Genomic DNA, 26,484 nt, shown 5'->3' on the forward strand with positions numbered 1-26,484 from the left:
TAAGAAATCGCAGTTCGGTAAGCACTTTGGTTTGACAGTCACGGGTTGTTTCAAATTTGGTACAATAGCGAACAAAATGCATTCTGAGATTGGAAACGGGAACAGACTTACTACGTTTTGAAATGAAACCTAGAAAACAGACCAGTAATTCTCAATTCATGAATGCAATAAAATTAAATAAATAAAACAAACAAACAAAAAGATTAGGGTCACTGATGGCGTACTGGTACACTTGCCTGAGGTGGGATTGGTTCCTGCTCAGTGACGGTTTCTGTGTGTCCCATGCGCCTGGCTGGTGACCAGTTCAGGGTGTAGTCCGCCTTTTGCCCAAAGTCGTTTAGCTGGGATAGGCTCCCGCACCTCCCTGCGACCCTTTACAAGATAAGCGCCAGCGGTATTGAAGATGACACTTAAAGAGATTAATTATTTCCTTTTACGTTCAGCATAAAGTTTGACACACTGCCAAAAGCATGTTGCTTGCCACAACAACTGCTAGCCAGAGGATAAGCAACACTGTGTTTCTTTACGTCTGGATAAGGCACAAGGTAGTTTCACTTCCTGTCCCTTGCTTAATATAGTCTGTGTGGAACTTGGTCAAATATCATACGCCCCTAGTAAACGATGCGTTGTGTGTACCACTGCGCTTGGTATGCTTAGAAATGGTGCCAAAAAGTGGCACGGATTTATTTTTCTGGTGCCCTTCGCACTTTTGACAATGGAAACACACAAAACTGAAGGAGACTGATTTTTTTTTTTTTTTTTTGGTCTACTGCTGGTGTGGGCGTTGCGCTCGAGATATTTTTACGATAAAACTGTGTGAGAGTAAACACGTTTGCGGCCTGCTGTGTGTAAAGTGCCGCGGGCCGATGACAAGGGCTGTCAGCAACATGTGTGACCACTTGCTATGGCTGATTACGACTGCTGCATTTAGGTGGCAGGGCCGTGAGCCTGCGTCCAATTTTGTCCGGATGACTCCCCTCTAATAGGCATTTGTACTGCCGCCTCTGCAGGCCTCATTCATTATTAAGCAGCTCCCGATGGCTCACTGGCAGTCGCTTCTCCGGTGTCATGTACCCACAGTGATCCCCTTCCCTGCACCCGATCCAGTTCCCAGAAGCCTCTCAGTCCAACTAGAGAGTCTTAGCCGCCTATCCGTTCTTTCTTTCTGAGTGTCTTTCAATATTTTGTTAGCGGAGCAGCTAAAATGCATTTGGATATTTCACTGGTCATAACTCAGGAGGTATGGTACTGCTTTGTTTTTATTAGGATGATTGCTTGTGAAGCAGTGAAAAAGACCCTAGCAGGCATGCTTGCTAATGCGTGTTACTGGCATTAACATTAAGTACACCGTTTCACTCTCTGCTATGAACTTCCTGTGTGGAGTTGGCGTGTTCTCCGGCTTACTCCCATATTTCAAAAACATGCACTTTAGGTTCATTGAAGACAAACTTGTCCATCGGTGTGCATGTGAGTGTGAATGCTTGTTTGTCTATTTGTGTCTTGCGATTGGCTGGTAACCTTTCTAAGGTGTACTCAGACTCTTGCCCCAAGTCTGCTTGGACAGGCGCCAGCTCACCTGCCACCCTAAAAAGGACAGCAGGAATTTAAAAATGAATGAATGGATGATATTTATATTTCCTCAAACAGTGGCAGTCACGACAGAGACCTCCTTTTTCACACACGGACATTATGGCACTTAAAGTCTTGAGCCCATTTGAACTCTGTTGCGAAAACAAAAGAGCAGCACTCTCGAAGCACACACATTTGTCTATAAATTACAGCCCGCAGTCTTAGTGAAAACGAGTTCCCTGATTTTACTTTATGCACCTTTAACAATGAACACGAATGGTGCTCCAGTAAAGTAACTGATGCAGTCACTCGATCCTCAATGCATCCATGTTCGTATTGCAGTACTTTAGTTCTAGTAGCTTGTGCCCCATTTCATCACTGCGGATAAACGCCTCACTTACATTGATACCCCCTTTCTATTCAGGAAATACAAAATAAGCCAGTTTGAACTCTGTTGGGAGCTTGGTAGCTAACCCTAAACATCAGCATTTACTTGTAGTGTCTCAGATAAATGTTAGTATGTTGCATTTTTTCACATTGTAAATTTTGTTCTAAAAGAATATCATGTGAAACGTCAAACATGATATAATTTTATGTGGAGATGGCGACTTTAATGACAATTAGCATTCCGACGAATTGATGGGGTTGCACCACAAAGTCGTGTGTGTCCTTGCTTGTATTCCTGTGATTTATTCGTTTCTCCCAATCTGCCTCGAATCTTAAACTATGTGGAGAGGGACTATTTAACAATGATGAGTGTTCCAGCAGACAATGATGTGTGGTCACACCACAATGTTGTGTGTGTCCGCATCCACATTTATCATTCACATTTATTTATAAAATCTTACAAAGTATATTATGGAAAGGCTTCTTTAATAATGATTAGTGTTCCAGTATATTCTGACTTGATCATTCCACAATGTTGTGTTTCAAGTTCTTATACTGTATTAAGGGGACTTTTAGTTCCTTCCAGTCAACCACAAATCATCTGGATAAAGTATCTTTAGTATCTTTTGGATGATGAGGGTTCCATCTGACTGTGACACATGATTGCTCCTCAATGTTGCGTGCGGTCATGTTTACGTTTGCCATTTATGGTTTTGTTACTTCTGCGTGGTTACATTTATCCGTTATTGTCATTTTTTTCCCTCCATATTATCATTAAAATGATGCCAGGGGAAAGAATGCAGTGAGACTGGTGAGGCCTTACAAGGCCATGTGTTTCGTTGTGTCTGCAGCTTGCACGTGAAAAGGTTCTCGTCTCAGAGACCAATAAAAGTGTATTAGACAGAAACAAAACAAGACCAAAAGCAGACCATGCAGTGCTGAGAATAGCTTCTGTACAATCTGATGTCACGTTTGGGGGAAGGGGGAGATGGGGGGACATTGTTCATGTCGTCTATTTAGGAGGATAGAGGCACTTCCATGGCAAAAAAAAATACATTTCCGGTTGAGTCACCTCTGTCTGAATATAGTGCATGTACTGTGTCTTTGCATATGAAATGTTACCATTCCATACAGATACAATTTGCTTACTTTTTACCCGCCCATTCACTTTATCATGCTTTTCATCGTTAGGGTCAGGGTGAGCTGGTGCATATGCCGGCTGACACTCAGCGTGAATCGCAAGGTACCCTGAATTGGTTGCCGCTCAACCAGGGGGCACATATCGACAAACAAGCATCCAAACACTCACCTATAAGCAATTAAGTCTTTAGTGAAGCTGACATCAATGTTTTTGAAATATGGAAAGAAGTCTGAGTATCCGGAGAAAACACACACAGGCACAGTGAGAGCATGCACACAGATTTGAGCCCAAAACCTCAGAACTGTGAAATGGAAATGCTAAGTGGCAGTATACTGTGCTGCCCAATTTGTGTTACCCATATTAAATAATGCCTTCCCATGTAAGATTACTGATGGAAGGTCCATCAGTCTATCACTGATGGACTCCTGTCAACGAGGCAGTGACAGACTGACGGACTGGGTCAGCTTGAATTAATGACGGGCTGACGGCGGGCGGGTGGCCCGGGCCGCTGGCGAATGACGGACGGGCAACATTTACTGAGGTGCCCAGGTCTGAGTTTCAAGTACATGTTTGTAATATTCATAAACACAACAAATGTCCGTTAAGTTTGATAACAACTGCCATAACTTCCTGTGCATTTTATTTTTTTCTGCTCCATCTTCTTTCGGAGTATGTGTCACAAAAATGGCCAAATAAAAGTGAAATGCACAATTTAACCCTTTGAACTAAGCTCATGTCAGGTACACTGAGGTCTTTCTTGATGCCATGAATGACTGTGGTCCAACAGTAGAGAAAGCACTAAAGCAAATAGACAAGGACTTCACATCTTACCCTGTCTTAGATACTATTACTAATAAGCAGAGATGGGCACTTTACCCTATTTTGCTGGTCTGTCCTCTGTCCGCGACCTTGGCGTCCTTTCGTTATCGTCCCTCCGTCCTCATTCATAAAAACAATCATAATCAAAAAATAATAAGTCAATCGACTCTGTCCTCGTCCTTTTTAAGCACTTCCGTCCTTACATTCCATCAGTCCTACTGTCCTTTTTAAAAAACTTCTCATCCTCCGTCCGTCCCCAAAACGGTCGTCATTCCTTCCATGGGAATGCCCATCTCTGCAAATGAGAATTGATTAAACACTAACATGCTAGCTGCAATGTTAAGAGCACACAACACGTCAGTCAGTACTTGACCCAGTTAGGGACGATAACAGGGATGGACGAAAACCCACTTCTCTCCTTGCTCAGTCCGTCCTTTTTAAAAAACTTCTCATTCTCTGTCCGTCCCCAAAACGGACATCATTCCTTCCCTGGGATGGAATGCCCATCTCTGCAAACGAGAATTGATTAAATGCTAACATGCTAGCTGCAATGCTAACCGCACTGTAATGCAGAAAACAATATTAAATGTGATAAAGATATCCACAGCTCAAGCTTCACATGTTCAAAATTAGAAAAAAATAATTTTCCTACAAGGAAAAAATTGACTTATTTGTACTATTCTGTGTTGTTTTGCCCGTAAAGTACCTCCCACGTTCCATCCTGTCACTCCCCCATCTTCCTTAACACATTTGTCTAGTAAAACAACACAGAAAAGAGCATCACCCATGCTTACTTGACAGTACCCTCCTCGTTTAGAGGCTTCCCTTGTCACGCCGGGGTGAGACGTATCAGCTGCTTGCTGCTGATTTTCTATCATTATGTTGCAGGAGGCTGCGGGGCATGTTGTTAATGGCAAGATTTATGTTGCCACGTCGCTCAAAGTGATATGAGAGCTAAACTTGGTGATTAGTGGGAAATCCAGGTACCCGTATATACTCGGGGTGAAAGTGTACAGCGGGAAATATATATTAGGGCTGTGCAATTAATTGAAATTCAATTACAATTATGATTATTACACTCCACGATTACAAAATTGGCATAATCGAAAAAGTCGATTATTAATATGCATTTATAACCAATGCACTGTTTGTTTGCACAAGGAAATCATAATTGAATTTGTACATTTGCTCCTTTTTTATTTTAGAATAACCAGAGCTGGGCACTTGTGATTAATATTTTTTCAAAATCGAGCAGCCCTAATATATATATATATATATATATATATATATATATATATATATATAGCCCTAATATATATATATATATATATATATGTACACACACACACAGTTTTTTTACATTATATTGCATGTGTATGAATACTTACTTGGTGCTGTTTATACACAATAGTGACCAGATCCAAATATCAACTTTTACTGGCAGTGTAAAAGGGGTCCATGACATTTACCATAGGGAGCTCCATGTCAATGTAATCAGTGGAATGCAGAGTATTTACAGACACTGGAGATAAAGGACCAAGTGAATTGTAAACAGTACATGCAAAAGAGCTCTCCATGATTTAAAAAATGCAATACAATATATTTCATCGTTATTTATATATAGTGTTTGCAGCTGTGCAATTTGTTTGAGCACAAAAGGCCATGAAAGCAGCACTAAGCAAAGCCTGACCCGGTCTGAATGAACGTTAATATTAAAAATGGCCTCCACCCTGTTCTTCTTTTGGGGCCGAGGCGGATGCCTCATTTCAGCCAACGCTGTGATTTGTTTTAAATCTTCATGTCAGTGGTTTGTCACAGAGTCTGCAAAGAGTCGTTCAAGCTCACCACAGAGTGACTTCAAAGCAATTGAGCATTTATTTTTATACAGTGACTGCTTGATTTTGTGACCATGAGACACTGGGAGCTCACTTCACAGTTTAAATGCTAGTTTTGGAGCTTTCTTTCCCACCCGATTTGGTTGGATTATTGTAAACAAGAGGGTGAAAGATGGAAGCAAAACTACATGTCATGATAGCCTCCTTTTCTTCGCTTGTAACAGTGTAGCAAGATAAAACACACTGTTCATGATGACTTGAGTTTTCTGGAATACAGCATATTACTCAGTTTTGAGTAACTGGCATCACAGTTTTTTGTTTTTTTTAATAATGTCAGATATCTACTGACCTTCTGCGCATGCGCTGCATATCGTGCAGGTCCTGCAAATAGTACAAATAATGGAGCCATAGCTCTCATCGACTGGAAAACCGAGTTTTACTTTACTACTACTTTACTGAAATTTTAATACAATTTTAAACCGCAAAACAACAATCTGTGCCGCCATGCTCAATGACGCAGCAACATAAATCGATGACGTCACTGACCCAATTCTGAAATTTTTGTTTGCTTCCAACCTGATCTCTCGAACACTACGTGCACTTCCACTACGTGTACACTTCAATGAGGACCGTAGGTTGTAGTGTGGATATTGGGATTGGGCCGATGACATCTCTGTATGCTCCCTTGTCTCTCCCTCCCCCTCCCCTGCACGTCTCTCAATGACCATTTAAATCGTGGCTTTTGCAATTATGAAATAGTGTTTTATCAAATCTCAATTATATTGCAAATACAATTAATTGTTCAGCTCTAATAATTACCAAGCCTTTATACTCATTGTTAAAAAATGCACACAAGTGCGGCAGAGATTCTGGAATGTAATTTTCTTCATACACATGCAAAGAGAGCTTGTTGCTTTAGCCGCCATGGTACATGAAGCCAAAACAGAGGTGTCCTTTGTTTGGTCCACCTTACCGCCGACACCGTAGCACACCGGCAGCGGGAAACACGCAGGCAAGGGTGGCTCGTGTTTCAATGTCGGACATGAAAAGTAACATCCACTCTGGTATGGAAATTAGCTGGTGTGTCGTCAAAGGTCTCTCATCTCTGAAAGAAAATCCACAGATGTGTAACATTTGCAGCTTCGGTTACATGGATAAACAAAAACAAACAAACACTATGGGCTCTATTTTTGTAGACAGCACACATGCGCTTGGCCATAAAAACTTGCACATCTTCATTTTCGTGCTGGGGCAAGTCTAATTTACCGTGACTGGGGATTTGGCAGACAACGCTGCGCCATACTGGGCATCCCAGCGGACTGAGGGCATTTTCTTTTACACGCCGCCGGCAAATCTCACAATTTCATGACTGAAAGCAGACAAGACTTTAGACCACTTCGGAGCAGGTCTAAGTTGTGGCACATGTGGTTTAATGCTAATTCGGTGAATTTTAATCGAGGTCAGCACCTCAGCATACAGATTCTGCATTGTGTGTTGGATGTGGTGGATCATCGTATTTCATTCATGAATATGACAACAGCATGCATCCCTCTGAATCATTCTACAAATCAATTTATTGAAGCATTATTATTTTTGTTATTATTATAACACGGACATTAATGATCGGGTTGGAAGGAAGTGCCCACTTCACAGTGGGGATCTGTGATCGCCCTGGGCGACTTGACATAATCCGGAAGGTTAGATTTTCTTGCAGTTCCTTATTTACTTTGCATGCGTCGATCTCTGGCATGGTCTCCAGTGATTCTGTTTCTGTTTCCGCCATGTGTGCATCTCTCCTACACTGAATATAAAGGGAATGCGGGGAAACCCTTCCATTGGCCGGGAAGCAAGTCTGATGTGTTCACTCCCACAATGGCGCAAACGCCCCTTTCAAATTGTGCCCATCTATTAAAATGCCAAAAGAAGGAAAACTCCACCCTTGCGCACATTTAGGCTGTGCTTTGGGCTGCTGGGCTCGGAAACATGGCCCTCAAAGTCACTGAATTATTGGCATCGTAGCACCTGAGGCTAAATGAGTGGCACCTGCTTGCTGAGGATATTTCAGTTCTTCTTTTAGTGTCATTTAGTGACACTAAAAATGCCATGAAACTGCATGATTGGTCTCGGTCTTCGCTTCTGTGGTCATCCTCACACGATCTTGAAATAGAATCTGCTGCTGCATGTCTCTTTGTGGCTGTGATCCTTGGTGGGACAATCAAATTAATCTGCACATTAGGTTCAGCACACCTGCCTAACAATCAGCAGATGGGTTCAACTGTCCATTGTAAATTTGTATCTTTGCACCTTGGGATATGGTGACTGATCAAGGATTCTTATGGTGCATTTTCCCAACACACATAAAAAGGCTGTATTTAGCACTGAGCTCATGTAACCCACTTTGGTGATCAGCTTTTATTTCTGATGGACTACAGTTTTTTTCCGGAAGCTACAAAATGCTCTTTTTGGATTCACTTTTATAGAGGTGATAACTTACCAGTTTTGTTTCTGACTTTGGACAACCTGGTATAATTCAGAAGTTCTGTTCTGTATGCTATATTCCATATCCTCTGTACTTTTCCTTTCATATGTAATAATATGCATTTTGGTGAGGTGTTCTGAGAACGTCCCACTTGCAGGAGGCCACAGGGATGACCCTGGACAGGCTGGATAGACTGTGTCTTCCAGCTGGCCTGGAAATGCCTTGGGATGGACAAAGTGGCTGGGGCGAGGGAAGTATGGGCTTCCCCGTCAAAGCAGCTGCCCCGTGACCTAACTTCGGATAAGAGAATAGGTGGATCTGGGGATAGAATACAATAGACTAGAATAAATCATTATGTGGGAATTTGAAATTTGTCTTTGGCTCACCAAAAACAAAAAACAATAATGATAAGATACATTAAAATAAGAAGAAAGACAATACAATTAGATACATATATATAATATTGGATACATCATAAACACTGACCGTTAAATTTTTAAAGCAGTTCATGTCATCAGTGTGCTGCGTCCTATCAGTTACTTTGCAGAGTTAAACGTCAACCCAAACATTTGAAGAATTTGTTCTCTGCAGGCCCACTAGTTGAAACAAGGCATTCTGATTAATATAGTGTTTGTGAATATTATTTGAGCAGCATAATCCACCCATTTTTAGCCATCTCAGGGGGCTGCCATTTTGTCACTTCCGTCGGCTGAAAATGACATCACAGTTGCTCAGGGCCCAGGTAACGACCAATCGCAGCTCACCTGTTTTCTGAAGTTGAGCCATAATCGGTCGATATCTGAGCCCTGAGCAACTGTGATGTCAAATGGCCGCCCCCTGAGATGTAAATTAACTCTCATATGTTACACTTCATAAGCTATTGTTCAACCCTGCTTTTTGTAAGTTGCCTTGTGAACACTTCCTTTTGTGAATTATCTTGCTTTTTGTATCTTATGTTTTGCTGATGTTATGCTTCAAAAGAACCTGTTCGACTAGTCTCAATATTGCTCATCCAAAAGGTGTTTTTTTTCTTCCACACTAAAGTCATGCGAGAATTCCTCTAAGGACTTTGATGGAGATAGAGACAGAAAAGTGAACGGCCCCAACAGTTCCCACAAAGTCTGATGTTTACAACGTGTTGTCGTGGGTGAGTGAGGCACATTGTCACTTCTTGCTAAATATCAGTTGGTCATTAAACTCCACAGTAAACACAAAATGAGTAGCCGCCCTGCAGGATATCATTAACTAAAAAGGATTAGAGATCGGCTCTCCGGAAGGCGGCGGCGGCAAGGGGGGTTGGGCAGAGTGCATCCGTGGCATCTCCCGCTTGAAAATGGACTAATCCAAATGGGATTCATCAATAAAAACGGGTGGAATAAAGTTGCGGCACTTAAGGCTTAAAGTAGTGATGAGAGAGAAAGAGAGAGAGCGGTCCTGGCTGGCAGCCAGCCAATAAATTAGAAGATAAGAAATATGATTCCACTGGCGCACCACAGCAGCCTCGCGGCGACTGCTAACATAGAGTTTCATTCATAATTGAATTGGTTGGAGCCAAAGGAAGGCAAGACAAGAATGGGACACTTGGTGGTGGATCAATAAGGAGACATTCAAGTGGATGAGCTTGTCGTTCCTGTTCCTCGCAAGACTAATTAAAGATGTTTCCTTCGTGTTCCAGGTGATAATCTGAAGCGGGAAGGTGGATGAAAGAATGGCGACGCCGCAGTGCAGCTCCAGGCAGAGCAGCTCGCTATCTTCTTCTCCCAGCAGGCAAGTAGAAAGGCGACAGGCAGGCCTCACAGACGCAATGGGGCTTGGCAGCGGATCTTTATTGTGAAAAAAATCCAGTGACCATGACGATCACAAAAGTGGCTGATGCAATATGAAGCTCTATATCCACCATACAGTAAAGATTGGTTCCAAAATGGGAATGAATGCATCAAGTTCCATCTTAAATGAAGCCTCATTACACACAAAAATCCGACAAAGGCTTGGCCGCAGACCTTTGTACTCTAAAAAAATCCAGTTGCTATATCTGTCACTAGAGTGGCTGATACAATACAAAGTCCTGTCTCCAACAAACAGAAAAGATTGGTTCCTACATGGTACACACAAAGATATTGGAAATGCTTTGCAATGATGCAGTGAATGCATCAGAACCACCATAGTCCAACCAGGGGTTGGCTACTCATTTTTTTCACAGTAAAGGCTGGCCTTTATTGTGAAAAAAATCCAGTGGCTATACCTGTATGTCACTACGTAGCTGACGTAGCTGATGCGATTCAAAGCCCTGTTTTCACCAAACAGTAACGATTAGTTCCCAAACAGAACACACTCAGACGCTCAGAATGGTTTTACATCATCAGCCACATTCACAGAACTCTGTCGTAAACCGTAATCCATCGTAAACCCGGAACCCCCAGCATATGTTTCTTCAAAATGCTCGATCAGTGTGTTCGGACAAACACTAGACAGTCGTCACAAACAAACCCCATATTGACAATAACAGTAATGGGCACCATAGTCTAAAAGAACAATAGCCCAGCCATACGCAGTCCATTTTGATCCCCTTTAGCCCCAGATAATGTAGGAGAGATGAGGTGTGTGGTTGTGCGTCATAGCGAGAGGATGAATGGTAATAATATTGTTTAGAGCAGCTTGGACTTTGACAAATTCCAATAAGTGGTGATGTAACTTTTGGGCAGTGTGCCTAGGCAGCTTTTGTGTACGCACACATCATCATCATCCGACTAATAAAGTATTAAACTCAATTTGAGTTCCGTGTATCAGGCCTGGTTTTTCATTTTGTCTTATTGATCTGAGCCACGAAAATGTAAATATGAAAGAGCAATTGTTTTGAGTTTTGTTGTTTTGGATTCAAAAGAACAAATCTCTTTTCATTTTTAAAATTTTGATTGCCCAACAGACCTTATGCGCGATAATGCGTTGAAAAATTTCAGTGGACAGCTCAAATGGTATAACAGCTTCAAATTAATGGAGCACCATTTGACTGAAAAATAATCTCTGCTGTTAAATGTGTGATAACCTGGAGTTGTGCAATAGATACAGTATATCGTCCCTGTCCTGTTAAAAACACTTATGTCCAATTTTGGAAAAAAAAAATTGTTCACGTTAATGCGATGTCTGTAACGCGGAAACACTAGTCACGTAAAAATGAGAAAATTAGTTAGGTGTTTTTCACATGACAGCGACGATATTCAGTAGTTCAGTGCAAGTAATTCTTGCGGTCAAAATGGCATCAAAATGTTTACTTTTCAAAAATGAGGCTCCTCTAGCCGACACTGTGGTATGCCGCTATTATTAGCATTAACTCACTTTGGACTTTTAACACATTTCCGAAGTTGTCACTCTGCATTTTTGTGCCACCAGAAGTTAACACGCCACCTTACACTGAACGCTGAACTGCTGCGTGTGTAGAGTCGATTGAAAATGGAAAAAATGAATCACACATGGATTGTGCCGGGGTGGAGACCTTAGCCACATGTGCAAATACACTTGCGACCTCAAAACATCTGTGTGCACATGAGAAACCAAAACATGGCCCATTGTGAGCTTTAAAAGTTCCTGTCTTTTCATAAACTATCAGCCAGAGAATTACTGAATCACCACCAGGGATGGACCTATTTGTGTGAGCGCAGACAACGCATTGAGACATTTTTTGTAAGTAGACGTGCAGAGTCCAAATAGGAGCAGGAGATTTGACAGAGACGATCACGCTCACAACGGAGCAGGCGTGAAAGCCGGTGAAATTGACTGTATGAGCTATGCAGTTTCCTGGCCTCACTTGAAAGGTCGGCCTACCACATCTGGCAGTCATATGTCTGTTGTGACTCGCCACGAGGACCAAAATGAACCAGTCGGAGGGCATGGTATCCACTTACCACGTGAAAGTGAACAGAGGGTGGGACAAAATCAGAGCGGCACTTGTACTCTGCGTTCAGAGGTACCATTAGTACCGTGTGCTTTTACCATCCTCAATGGTTCATATGTCTCACACACAAGCAGAGACACTGCCCGGGTGTCCCACAGTGAATGCAGCTGGAGAATCTTTTGAGACTGTTGACGCAGCTATGCAGCTGCAATATGCTGCAGAGTATAATATGGCACCGAGACGCAGTAAATGAATCTGTTTCTGGATACAGTGGATTCTGTTATGGCGATATGGAAGCAAACAGTCCACGGAGCCTTTCCTTTTGGTCGAAGTCTCCATGAATGGACAATTCCAAGCCAAGGCCTTGACTTGCCAGGAGGATGCCTTCTGTCTTTAACTTGCTGCAGTGTGATGCGGTGGTCGTTCAAGGCTTCGGCTTGTAGCGTCTCTGTTATGTGGACCCACACATCAACACAAACAATAAGCAGAAATGGTAATGATGCAGATGAGGCGCCCGCTGCCCGTTTGTCGGCATAGAGGATTCCCAGTTTGCCCAAGAGCTATAGTGGCTAGCTTTTCTCATAGCCGTGCGTGAATAGCCCCGCGATAACCCAGTGGGATTTATTCTAGCCACCAGAGATTGCTGGCGGATATATTTTTGTGACTCAAGGATGATGGGGCGTGAAAGGTATACGAAACGTGTGTGGATATTTGATTGACTGTTGACATTTGAGCGGGGTGTACTTCCAACACATTCACACAGAAAACTAATTTGGCACTGCTGTTAAGAAGACTCTTCTTTATGGTATGTCGGATCAATGGTCTTTCAAATTTACAAGACATTTATTTTCCATTTACGGGAAGTTTAACCACCTTTGTCATTATTCTGACTTATTTTTGGATGTGTCCTGGTTTCCCCCTTTAACTCCAATCCAAACCCTCAATAGTGTGTATGTCTGTGTGCGTGCGCGTGCGGTGTGCGTGCGTGTGGGTGTGTGTGCGTGTGTATTATTTTCTGTCCACATTATTTTCTGCCCACATTTCCACTTGGGCTGCCATGCCGGACGTTCTTCTTCTGTGGTCTTTTGCGGATGTGGCATCGGCACCATGGCCACCATGAAAAACATATCTGACACATAAAGAGTGAAGAGTTGCTTCCTTCCTCCTTAATACAAATACGGAAATTACTTTAAGAGATTTAAACTGTTCAGCGAGGACTTGGAAGAAATAAAAGTCAAATTCAGACTGCTGCCACCTGTTGGTAAGGAGATGTAGTCCATCTTGAAGGGGTGCAGCATGTACAAATTAGTAGGTTGTGCAGTAGGTTCCAGAAAGTAATCCTTCAAAAAAACACCACCACTATATCATCCAGAAATTGGCGGCTCCCATTTAACAACTACATTTAATAACCATAAATGTTGTTCATAAGGTTTATGCCACAGACAAGAAAGAGTTAAATGAGCCATCCAGTTTTTATGCATTTTTGTATTATGCACTTGGTGTTTTACTGACATCAACTATAGGCATGAACACTGCAGTGCTTGTAATAATAAACATTTACCATGTTATTTAAACATATCAGCTTGAATTGATTCTCCCTTTTATGATGTTTGAATATTATATTGATGTCCCACTCTCAGACTCACAATGCCACATACACAAGCGTGGGATAATGCCTCACATAAATTTGAGAGTGATTTTTAGCTGGCTTTAGCTGCCTTTTACATTTTTTTGTTCAGCTCCTAGAATAAAAGGTCATTAAGGAAAATGTGTTACCCCAAAAATTAATTTGCCTTGCAGAAATTCCATAACAGTGCCATTAGCTAGCTCTATGCATTCCTCTGGGACCAAGGACTGAGACACTTAGTAGTGTTAATCACCTCAAGTGTCTTTTCCCAGTGGCTCTTCATAGTTTTGATTCCATATTTGATGTGAAAAGGTCACAAACTGAGCCTACAGTTACATAATAAGGTTTTCTTTGCCAGAAGAACAGTCCACCCATCCCCTGAATTCATGTTACGAACACTCTGGCATTCAAATAGTTCATGTAAAGTGCAGGTGTCATACAAACTTAAGGTTGTTTGATTTGAAGTATCATTAAATCTGTTCAAAAGATTGGCAGTTTGCTTTGCATTTTATTCTCTTACTGTACCGAATGTGAATGGCATCATGAACTTAAAACCAAGGCGATTACCAACCATCCATCCATCCATTATCGATAGCGCTTATCCTCACAAGGGTCGCGGGGCGTGCCGGAGCCTATCCAAGCTGTCTTCGGGCAGTAGGCGGGGGACACCCTGAATTGGTTGCTAGCCAATCGCAGGGCACACAGACACAAACAAACGACCATACTCACAATCACACCTAGGGGCCATTTAGAGAGTCCAATCAACTTACCATGCATGTTTTTGGAATGTGGGAGGAAACCGGAGTACCTGGAGAAGACCCACGCAGGCACGGGGAGAACATGCAAACTCCACACAGGGAGGCCGGGGCCGGGCTCGAACCCACGACCTCTGAACTGTGAGGCGGACGTGCTAAGGTGATTACCAAACCATGAATTTTGGGGTGTACCTTCAAAATCAATTTATTTTCACTGTTATAATCAGCCCCCTGGGTACAACCCTAACTCTCATCTGGCCGCACTGAAAACAAGTATGAAACAACTACTATAAAGAAAAGTCTCTTTAATTGGGAGCATCAGTTGGAACTTTGTTGCAGGCAACAGCAGGGAGTTGGGCTGTGCAAAGAGACTGTCCATCATCCAGTAGATGCAAAGCCAAGCTGGCTCAACCTGCACTCGTGATATATGAAGTGTTCTTCTTTAAACTCAAATCATCTGAGGCTTTTGAGTAAATTTAGAGTATGAATGTTTTGGGTGACCACACCCCTCCCTCGGTCGCAAATTAGTTCCAGCTGCGCTTAAATCGCCATACTTGAGCGACAACATCTGCTCTGCTGCACACCTGCCCATATGCTGCAGGCTATCTCCGCCACGTCGGCCGACACAACTTCTGGCTCTGAGACGGATGGTTGTGGTGAGTTTTCATGCAAACTGGCTCTTTTTAGCCACACGTGCACTGACTCATACACTGTAAGGACGTTTGTCACACAATTTCCTCTCTCCTTTCTTAGTGTGGATTTTCCAACAGGCTGTCAGGAGGAGTTCCTCCTCTAGTTAAAAGTAATACACTAGTTTGTTGACTATACAAAGTGCAAACAAGAAGGCAGGAGCTTAGGTTTTGAAACGACCTGCCTGCACTGGAGACCAGTCCACAGTCACCCAAATCAGCTGTGATTGATCCCTGGCATGGCATGACCCTGCACATGGTTAAGCAGTACAGAAAATGGATGACTTGACTAAATGTGTTACAACACTCGGTAGTAGTTACTCAACGCTCTGTCACCAAAACGTCTACAATCAATTTAGCGCTCACTCACCAGAGTGCTGGAGAGGCAAACATCATGAGACAATGATTCATCATCAGGAACAACACCAGGAGCACAAATTCTTCAAAAATGAATCACTACCATGTTTTTGTTTCTCTCGAACAGAAAGTGCACAAAGAATTGGGTCTGTTCTAGAAATGTAGACATTATATTGTCCACAATGTCTTGTTAAGGTGAATGGGAGGAACTAAAGGTTTTATCCACCCTTGATGGATTCATTACGACAGTGGTGCCCAACCACCGGTACTGGGCCGCACAGAACCCTCAATTCCCAGTCAAAAAACGTTTTCTGGTATACAGATTGGAGCAAAGCATATACAGTATGTCGGCTATTAATGTTTGTTTAAGGTTGTGTGAGCAAAGAATGTCTGTCATCAACCCCCAGGCAGGATGCTGACTGAGTGTAAGGGTACTCCGCGATGCCTGGACAGATGATGTATAGTTTAACAATTTACGCTTGCCAAATACGGATCATTTTCGTGTCGACTTCAATGCGAAATCAGGTGTCGTTGGGCAATGAAATCGTCCTGGGTGAGGTATAACAGAAACAAGACGTCACCAGTTTGTAAGGGCATTTCATTATGCCATGTTGAAACACCTGAACTCGCTTCTCCTACTCTGTTGGGTTGAAAGCAATCTGCTGTCTGTCAATTGTTATTTTAAGTCGAACCAGAGACTGAAAAAGGATGATGACATTGAATGATGCTCCTGGTAGCGAGTGGCTGACTTCCTCCACCGGAGGAAGAGGACCAGGATTAATGCAGGATGACGTAGCGGCCGTGACCCCTATCTGGGCCCGGCATGTAAATATTTGTCATGTTTGTCAAAGTGAAATGCACCGCTTCCCCGTCTTTGGAAAACAGACCTATTATTATCCTCATCATTGACGATTTGTGGCGGGCGAGGCGAGTAAATCCAGCCCGGCTCATTCTTATGGGATGATGTTATATAATGTGTGGAAAAATGGTTTGGAAATGGCTCCATTGGCGCCTGGACCAGCTTGCTCTAGGTGTCGCTAAGTGGTTAATCGTATGAAATGATGCCAAAGTGAGAGCAAATGTGCGGCTTTCCCCCTCGTCGGCTACAACGAGTGCTCATCAAGCTGTCTGAGTGTGACTCACTCGTCATCGCGTTCATCGAGAGGTTTGCTGACGCGTTCCAAAATTGCCATTCTCTTATGAGTGGAGGAACTCAGGAGGAATTCATGTTGTTACTTTTTTGAATCATGCATCTATTCTAAATATAAATATAAAGTCAGCACTTTCTTGGTTTAATTCTTATTTTTCAGAAAGGACGCACCGTATAATTCATGGCAATGCGATTTCTGAGTTTTGTAAAGTTACATGTGGAGTCCCACAGGGATCCGTACTAGGACACCTGGTGATGTTATACATAAATATAACGTTAGTTTTCATTGTTATGCTGACGACACCAAATTATATATGCTGCTCTAGATAACAACCCCGGCTAATTGCGGTAATTTAGAGACGTGCCTTGCCGAGATTAAACAATGGATGTCTCGCAATTTTTAGCTTTTTAACTCAGATAAAACCGGGATGTTGATTATAGGCCCTGCTTGTCATCAGCACCTATTTAAGAACACCACTCTGATGTACTATTACCCAAAGTGATTCAACAAAAAATCTAGGTGTTATATTCGACCCAACTCTTTTCAGATGCACATTAAGAATACTGCTAGAACCACATTTTTCCATCTCCTTAATATTGCTAAAATTTGTCCAATTCTGTCGAATAGTAATGCAGAAATTTTAAGTCACGCGTTTGTTACGTCTCGCCTCGATTATTGTAACGTTTTGCTCTCTGGTCTTCCCATGTCTAGTATTAAAAGTCTGCAGCTAGTCCAAAATGCCGCAGCAAGACTCCTGACAAGGACAAGAACATTTGATAATATTACTCCGATTCTAGTCAATTTGCATTGGTTCCCAGTCCGCTTGAGATGCGATTTCAAGGTTTTGCTACTTACCTACAAAACCCCCTCCTGGGGGTTAAGATCAGGGGACGTCATGTATATGATCTGGTGCATATGTGAAGCCCTTTGAGACTTTCCTGTGATTAAGGGCTATATAAATAAATTTGACTTGAATTTAATCACATCTCTTTTAAACTTGCCGAAGCATGCTCACAGAGACATTGCGGCTTGCCGCATTCGCTACTATATGCCTACAGTTACATGTGTTTATCTTACTCTTGGATTCATTCTCTTCTCTTAACAACCCTTGTTGAGGAGGGTCCTTCTTTTGGAATGTGTTACCAAAAAAAAAAAAAAAAACTCCCAAAAATCTAAAAGCTAGTCTTTTTGATGCCCGATGAACTAATGGTTCGAAGTCGAAAAACCTTAGCGAGTTGACATTTTTGCAAAAATTCAAAATTCCGCGACCTCTGGGGTTCCAGAGAAGGTATAAATGTTGCCTGTGTTTGAGCCCTCTGTGGTGCTCTGATTGGCTCAGGGACCACCCTTAGGTGGGTTCGTTGGCATGGAGAGTTGGTGGCGTCCGTTGCTTTCCGTGCTGAATGAGACCTTTACTTGACCCAAAGAAAAGCCCACATTGATTTTCTTTCATAAACCGCTGGCTGCAATTGGGTTTGTTAGTTGGATTAGACAGAAATTCAGATGCGGCTTTTTTAATTATTTCATCCTGTGTAGCTGAAACCCAATACCTGGCTGCGCAAACGTCATGCGTTCAGACAGCATGCTATGTCTGCCTTCAGTGTGGCCTACTACAGATGGTGCCCGGGGAGTTTAGAAATGAGAGATCTTGTATGCATTGAGTCGGCCACTTCGAGGACTCCCCAGGTGCCTGGACTCGAGATTGCCCTCTTAAGCTGCAGTTCATTAGGCAGCTATTGACGTGTTTGCCTGGCGCAACCACTTTCTGGCCAGCTCAGACACCCGGCACTACTTCATGAAGTCCGGCAATAAGCAGCTTTTGTCAAATCGTAAACATAAAATGTGAGGGGGCTAGATCCACAGGAACAGGTACTGGGCACTCATACCATACCAGTCAATCAAGAAAGCTGGGAGAACACAAGGGGAGGTTGGTCAATTTAGGAGAGGCAGGGAAAACTAATTAAGTAACGTAAAGTTGTACTTGACTAATTTTGCAATTTTCAGCAGTAAAAGGTTAATATTTTGTCTATAATGAATTTGTGGTTCATGTGAGGTTCGCAAGATGAGACCCGATTGTGATGAATATGAGATGAATATAGACAAACCACGTCTATGGGCAATTTTACGACTTGAAGGAACACAACATGCATGTTTATGGGGTGTGGAGGTAAGCCGGAATATCCGTAAAGAATCCATGCAAGCACGGGTCGAAAAAGTAAAGTCCACATGGGAAGGCCAGAGCAGAGCTTTGCATCCAAAACCTAAGTACTATTAGGCACATGTACTATCCTATATTTCAGGGTCTGCGTGTCGACCATGATATTTTTGAAAATGAGATTTGAGTGGTTTGTCCTTGACTTTTGACTAAATACAGGCCACTTTCTTCTCTCTGTGGTTGTCTGTCCAGCAGCAGTCGCATGCAATGCCTGCAGGTGGACTCGGTCCAGCGCTGGATGGAGGACCTGCGTCACATGACGGAGGTGGAGTGCATGTGCGTGCTCCAGGCCAAACCCATTGAGGTTGAGGACGACGCCCAGCAGGCCGAGCTGATTGTGTCCGCCGGGGCAATGACAGGGGCGGCGGCGGTGGGGGACCACGTGGCCCGCAATAACCTGCAGACGCTGCTTCGCCGGGCCCTCGTGGTCAGCACCGAGCTGGGTAAGATGTTCCAGCGGCTGGAGAAGGGACGCTGGGAAAGGGTCCACAGTACAGCGGTGCGAGCAAACTGCCACGTGCGCTCCCTGGTGCACGAGTATAGCACAGCACGCAGCACGCCGCCAGAGATGCAGAAGGTGATCTGGATGTTGAACTTTTTGAGCACTTAATTGGTGATGTCAGGTCACCCATCAATGTGGTTTAACTTTTGTTGCAGTTTGAGACGTCCCTCCTGGAGAAGTGTGGGGAGATGACGAATATCACAGAAAGGTACAACATCAAATCAGTGATAGTGTAGCGGCTCACTTTGCAGGCAGTATCGGCCATCGAGCTAGTTGTCTTGTCTTGTCTGTCTCGATGAGTGTTCTATGACTGATTACCAACCAGTCAACATTGACGTTTCTTGCTATTTAGCTGCTTATGTCCCAAATAAACCTTTTAATTTTGCCATACACACAACAGCACATAAATAGACTCTCAGTTGAATTTAAGTGTGGGGACTGAACAGAGTTCACTTAACGTTACGTAACAATGTTTTGGCCAGAGCATGTCTATTTATTGCAACTTTTCCCTGCAGATGCATTCACACCGAGGATGAGTTCTTCCTGAAGTCCATGAGAGAAGCCATCCATGAGATCCTGACTGATGTCAGTGATTCATTCAGCAACATGATTGACATGGCATTAGCCAATGAGATCCAGGTTTGTACCATACCTTCTTGTACTTTACAGGTAAATGACTTTTTGTCTTAATTTTCACCTACCAGATCTTCAATCACCCTTTCAGGTTCTGATCAAGCAGATTGAATCTTCAGACAACGTCCACACCATCGGCAGCGCCATCAGCAACCTGCTGTCCCTCACCCAGGATGGACCACAGCTCTGCAGCATTATTGCCAAGGTACTGAGGAGGGGAACAGCCTCCAACTTGAGTCCAGTGTGTCCACATTTTAGTGACATAGGTGACCTACCAGTTTAAATTGCATTTGTAATCCGAGACTAGTAGATCTGAGCTATTTTGGCCATCTTGTATTAGGAATGGATTCCAAATCAACTGGTTCCTTGCATGCACAGCCATGCCTATTTTAGCTAATGCTGCAAACTGCAAAGATAAATTGAAATCTTGTTTTTTCACACGTTTTAGGCCGACATTAAAAAATCAATCGTAAACTGGCTAGAACAATGACAGATACCAGCATACTGACGTTCAATATAAACAAACTTGCTCAATATTTGCCAAAAAAATACAACTAATAATATGCAGTCAATACCGAGGGCATCAAACACATCGCTGCCTCTGACAAGTCAGTCCAGGTACGATGTCCAGTTACTTCTGGTTTCGAGGCAATGACGAGACTCTTGACTGCCAGTGGGCAGATGATTAAGTGAGCGTTTGTTATCGATGCTAAGTTTATCATTGTGTTTGGTGTCTTGAACAATCTATGTGTACCCTGCCTTTTACGTGTAAGAGGCTGCTTAACTGCAAGATCAGGCAAGCAGATCAAACAGCAAGTCTCAATCTGGCCATTAGTTAGCTGGCCGCTTCCAGGACACACACACGTATACAGATTGTAAGATCAATACTGTCAGTTCCCATTAGCACAGAACGTTGATCACGTGGCTTAGTCGTGTCTACCTATCAATCCGCCGCACCTTACAGAAAGGCGGAGAGTGGGAGGCTACCTTCCAGTAGCCGCGAATGATTGGCTGCCACTAAACGACATTCCACCACCTCACACACACACACACACACACACACGCACACTCGTGCGCACACAGACAGAAAAGCACACATTGCAAAAGGAAGTGCGTAATTTCTGGCTAATGTCCAAGCTTCTCCAATCCTCATTATCATTTTCCGCAGAGTGCGTACTTATCTTCTTCTTTTTTTTCTCCTGTTAAATGCGATTAGATTTTTAAATGCTGGGAAAGAGAGCTGATATTTCCTCTCTGGTGACAGTGTATACGTAGAAAGTAGTGAGTAATGCTGCAACATAAATTGATGAGTCTCTGTCAGATCACACATCAGACTGTTACTTACATAAGACTTGTATGATTTCAAAATGTATGTTTCACAAGAAAAAAATGCAGTGAAATACACCCATAAACTTGCAAAAACTCATTATGGAGTGGTTTTACATGGTAATGTTTAGGGATGTTTTTCAGACCAGTATGAATACTCAACTCTTGAGTATTGACCAATACCAGAGTTTCCTACCTCAGAGTAGATCAACTCAGACTTCAGGATTAGACTCAGTTTGTTGAACCTGCTTTGTGAAACGGACCCCTGGTCCAGACCAGGTTAGGCTCATAGAGTCTGTTACTGCGGTAGCTGACCGAGAGCCTAAGTTACCTCTCTCTTTGAAACGGAAAATTCAGATTTTCCCTTATTTCAGGTTTACTTCAACTCTGAGTTTTCACTAAACCTGCTTTGTGAAACAGACTTCTGACCTGTATTGAATCAGGGATTGTTTCTGAACTGCTCAGATTGTCCTGGCCACAACATGAAATCAGACAAATGGGTGAAGGGAATTATTACCAAAGCAACACTGTAGGAATTCTCTGTATCTAATATAAAATCTTTAAGTAAAGCACTTTTATGCAAAATTGCCTCGATAGAGCAATAACAGAAGACCTGGCATCATTGTATACTGACAAAAAATGTCGGCCTTTACAGAGAGTGTAAAAGGCACTGCCAACCAAGGTCCTCATGACATGTCCACCAGAAGTTCACGCACTACAGAAACTGTTTCTGTGTGTAAATAAGTGTTGATCTGCTGCTTTGTGCGTAACGGAGTGCAAATTACAGAATTACACGCCACATCACTCTGTTCATGCAAATGCGCCGCGCCAGAGAGGCATTTTTAGCCTTGTGCGTGATGATGTCTCGGTGAAGTTTGTGGAAACGATGGCAAAGTTGCTCGACAATGTGTGAAAAAGCAAAGCAGGCATGCAGGTGAGACAAATGACAAATTAATCGCATTACTGGATGTTTCTCAACAGCAAGAAGCAAGCATTTTCTTAACAGCTAAAATTAGTGTGGACTAAAGAAATCAACCTAGGCCATCTTGAATTCATCCATCCATTTTATTTAGTGCTTAACCAGTGCATGGTTGTTGGAGTGTTGGAGTCTATCCCAGCTAATATTTAGGGTGACTCGTCTCTAAGGTGGTTAGCAGATCTGCCTCTCACTTGAGAGCTCCTAGGTTCAAATCTGGTGTATGGCTTTTCTGTGTAGAGTTTGCATGTTCTTGCATGGAGTTTTTCAGGGGGTACACTGTCATCCTCACACATTTCTTAATTGCGCATGTTTAGCTTAGCGCATACCAAGACAACCCATTGCCCCCACCCAAAAAAATATCCCACATCTACATCACACTGTAGTGTAGAAACCGCGTGAGTTATGGGGTTCCACATAAAGTATTGTGTACTGTATTGTTCTTTATTGACCCACAAAGCTTTTCTTTTAGGTAAAGGTGCATATAAAATCCAAAATATTGTTAAATATTATTGTAAAATCCAATATATACTGTATTGGGTATATACACTGTTTACAAAATTACTTAACTACCTATCCATGGAACTTTCAAGGGTTACCCTAAATAAAGGAGCTAGGTCAATGTTCGGAGTTGTAAGTTTTGTTTTCAGTTGAGCCAGATCTTTTACATATACAACATATACAACATACTGAAGTGGACAAAGAGCCAAATGTTGCTAAATAAAATAAATAATGAACGCCTATGGAAAAATAAACACTGAAAATAAACATTGAGGGAAACATTATTTTGTGAGTACCAGCAGCTCATTGGACATTTGCGTCAACAGAAGGTCCGAGACCAGGGATGGGCAATTCCGGTAGTCGAGAGCCGGTATACTGCATGTGTTATATGTCACCCTGCTGCAACCCACCTGGATCGTTATCCAACTTCTGCAGACCTTGCTGATTAGATAATCATTTGAATCAGGTTTGTTGCAGCAGGGAAACATAGAAAACATGCAGGATAACGGCCCTCAAGGACCGGAATTGCCCACCCTTGTCCCAGACTGACCCATCAGTGACAACAAAACACTGAAATTCACGTTGGAGAAACATTGCATATTTCATGAGCTGAAAACACTGAGAAGATAATGAGAACATAAAAAAAAATGTATCAGATACAGGACCATGCAAACACACTTCCAGGTAGTCATCTGTGTGCAAATAGGTGGCATTACCTGGTGGAAGGACAGCTATTATCCTAATAAGGCCACTAGAGTAGTGTGTTGTTGACGCGGTGGAGTGGCCAATCACGCTGCCCTCCACACCCTTACCGCTCTTTCCTGTTTGGATGATTAGACAGCCCAGGTCCCAGGAAGGCCACAGCCAGAATGTTTGTTGGGTCTGAGAAAAAAAACTACTGATTTTGGATAGTCCCAGATGCTTGAGCAGCAGATCGCTTGTGACCTATCTACGTTAAACTGACATTCCAGGTTTTGAAGATGAGGTCATTCGCAGTGTAATGGAACTTTAGTCAAATACTCAAAAAGTCCTACTTGGACCTTCATTTTCTTGACGAAAATGCCTCTATTTTTTTTTCTGCTGTTTTGTTGTGTCTGTGCTGTGTCTTTTCTGTTGAGCCTCATTGAGACTTCCTATGATTTAAATTTTAAGTTGTTTTGAAACAAACTGTAATTTGGAATGGATTGTTTTGGGTTTTGTATGGACGTCCACATACCTGACTTCCGGGTGAGGTTTTTCACTTGAAGGGGAAGTCAAGTCATGCATTTTCTTTACAATATGTTTAATGCTACCCCACTAGTCTAAACATGGTATTCTGATACATTATTCACATTGTACACATTGCACAATTTGAACTGAATTTGAAAAAGTCCACCTGCTTTAAATCCACCTTAGGGGGCAGACATTTTTTAACTTGATTTAATTCCCATTCATAGTCGGCCTAAAGGCAAATCACTGAGTCGATTAACCGTGCTCTCTTTAAGTACAGTAGAATCCTTGCAATTGAAGTGGTTTGGTGGGCTAAAAGGTTATATGGTCCGAACGTCATCCAAGCAGTTGTGAATGTCTGGCAGGAAGGAGCGGTAGTGTCGCTGTTCAAGATCTGCCGGCAGGATCGCTTCAAAGGCCTCTACGCTCACGCTCTGAGGACCGTGGCTTCCATCTGCTGCGTGGAAGAGGGTATCAAGCAGCTAGACAAGGTACCCACACACCCACCCACCCTCTTGGGAGAAAAAAAACAATGGTTCTTGCTCTGATATTGATCTGTAGTCTTAATGCCAACAACCTACTGTACTACTATTATTCAAATTCAGTAGGGCTCTGATTAAAATAAACCATAATGAGTCAACCAGCCATGATTTTCTACACCTGGGTTAGCATTTCTTCAAAGTCTATACTGCCTGACAGCTGTAGGGGGAGCCCTCGAGTAAAACATTATTGGTCTCGTATGGTACTTACTATGGCCGGCACGGTGGGCGACTGGTTAGCACTTCGGCCTCACGGTATAGAGATCGAGGATTCAATCCTGGGCTCCGGCCGTCCTGTGTGGAGATTGCATGTTCTCCCCGTGCCTGCGTGGGTTTTCTCCGGGTACTCTGGTTTACTCTCACTCTCAGGTTGTCACTTCCCGTAGACAGCTGGGATAGGCTCCAGCACGCCTGCGTCCCTCGTGAGGACAAGTGGTGCAGATAATGGATAGATGGTACTTGTGTTAAAAAACATGAGCTGCAAATTTTTAACATTATATCTTGAGTATTTTGAAAATGTAAGACTGAGGTGTGGGGGGGCGTGGGGGCGGGATGGAAAACTTTCAGGCGTGAAACATCTTTTAAAGAAAAGTACGCTCCCGATGAGCGAGGCCTCCTCGGGGGAGCGTCCGTCAGCCGCATCCGCTCAACTTCGACAAACACAACTGTCGCTGTGGAGGGCGGCGGTGCTGTGCAGGTGGTGTTTATCAGCCGATACGCTGCTTGCTTTCATCCCCTAATGGGGCTTGATGTAATGCACAACATGGAGCATGATGGGTAACAAAATTTGGGAGCAGACAGGATGATTGACAGATAGTCTACTCTCTGGTGTCGCCTAGTTTTCAGTGTTGGATTTGGGATTACAGTGGAAAAACCGTGCATGCCCGCATGCACACGCACACACACAATTGCAAAATATTTCAAATGAATCTGTGAGCAGGTAAATCCATGGGTGTCGAGTATGTAGGGATCCATTATATTATAAGTAGGGCTGTCGAGAGATTAAAAAAGTAGAGATTAATTAATTATGATCAGTAATTAATTGATCTAATTAATCTATTTTTAATCTCACTTAAAAATTGCTGAGAAAATCCCCAAAGTCCCCAATTGTCTGTATGTGTGTATCTGTATTTATGGTGTATATCTTTTTTTCAATTACCCAGTCATTTGTTACTTTGAGGAATTGTTTGCCGCATTTATGAGCCAAGTCCCTGGCTTCTGTTTTCACAACGATCAGAGTTGAAGTTCCACTCACCATCAAAAAAGTGTCCAGTCACCCCCAAAATAACCGTGTCTCGAGTTGAGGTCCAGTGATCTGTGGTTATAGCAAATTTGTCCGAATCCCCCACCAAAACATCAAGCTTGCTTTTTTTTCATACATCTTGCTGATTTTAGTCATCACTGCAGTCCTACACAGTGGTTTGTATGTTGTGTTGCAATACCTCAATGAATCCCTTGTCTTCAACTATGTTGATCGGCCTGCAGTTCATCGCTATTCGCTTTGCAAAAACATTTGTCATCCTGTCGGTCGCATACTTGCTCATACGCGGGCTGTTCTCGAGTTTAGTTTGGCGAAGAGCTTTGCAATGGCTCGCTACATTAGCGTCTTCCTTGCTATCATTAGCTGTGGCTTTAGTCGCGGCTGGTTACTTGGCATTTATGTGGGAAGGCTTGAACTGCTTCTTTGGTAAGCAAAGACCTTCTTCCAAAGAAGGCATATCACTCTGCCTTTATCAATAGTGCTGTAACAAAAATTAAGAAACTTATTTACAAGATATATAAACTTTAAACAGTACAACAAAATAATGATGTGCATGCATCGTATTCTCCTGTTTGTATTTGAAATATTGAGCATTGCCCTTCAATTTTGATTTTAGTATTTTGT

The 26,484-nt window shown here is 42.8% G+C and overlaps 1 protein-coding gene across 2 annotated transcripts in view; it reads left to right on the plus strand.

The window, feature by feature from the left end:
* The window catches only part of insc (INSC spindle orientation adaptor protein), a 45,361-nt gene that overhangs the window by 10,946 nt on the left and 7,931 nt on the right, over positions 1–26,484 (plus strand). Inside the window, exons 2-7 of one of the 2 annotated variants that reach the window (XM_086028487.1) lie at positions 9,906–9,997; positions 19,109–19,490; positions 19,571–19,623; positions 19,931–20,054; positions 20,140–20,253; positions 24,426–24,551. In XM_086028487.1, the coding sequence (XP_085884613.1) occupies positions 9,939–9,997; positions 19,109–19,490; positions 19,571–19,623; positions 19,931–20,054; positions 20,140–20,253; positions 24,426–24,551 (858 nt within the window). In that variant the 5' untranslated portion in view covers positions 9,906–9,938. Of the gene's footprint in view, positions 1–9,905; positions 9,998–15,059; positions 15,158–19,108; positions 19,491–19,570; positions 19,624–19,930; positions 20,055–20,139; positions 20,254–24,425; positions 24,552–26,484 lie in introns of those variants that run through there. The other variant, XM_086028486.1, reaches the window with a different exon arrangement.

The sequence above is a fragment of the Filicampus tigris genome, chromosome 4 (assembly GCF_054856515.1).
Source record: "Filicampus tigris isolate MCC_2025a chromosome 4, RoL_Ftig_1.0, whole genome shotgun sequence".
Classification (NCBI taxonomy): Eukaryota; Metazoa; Chordata; class Actinopteri; order Syngnathiformes; family Syngnathidae; genus Filicampus; species Filicampus tigris.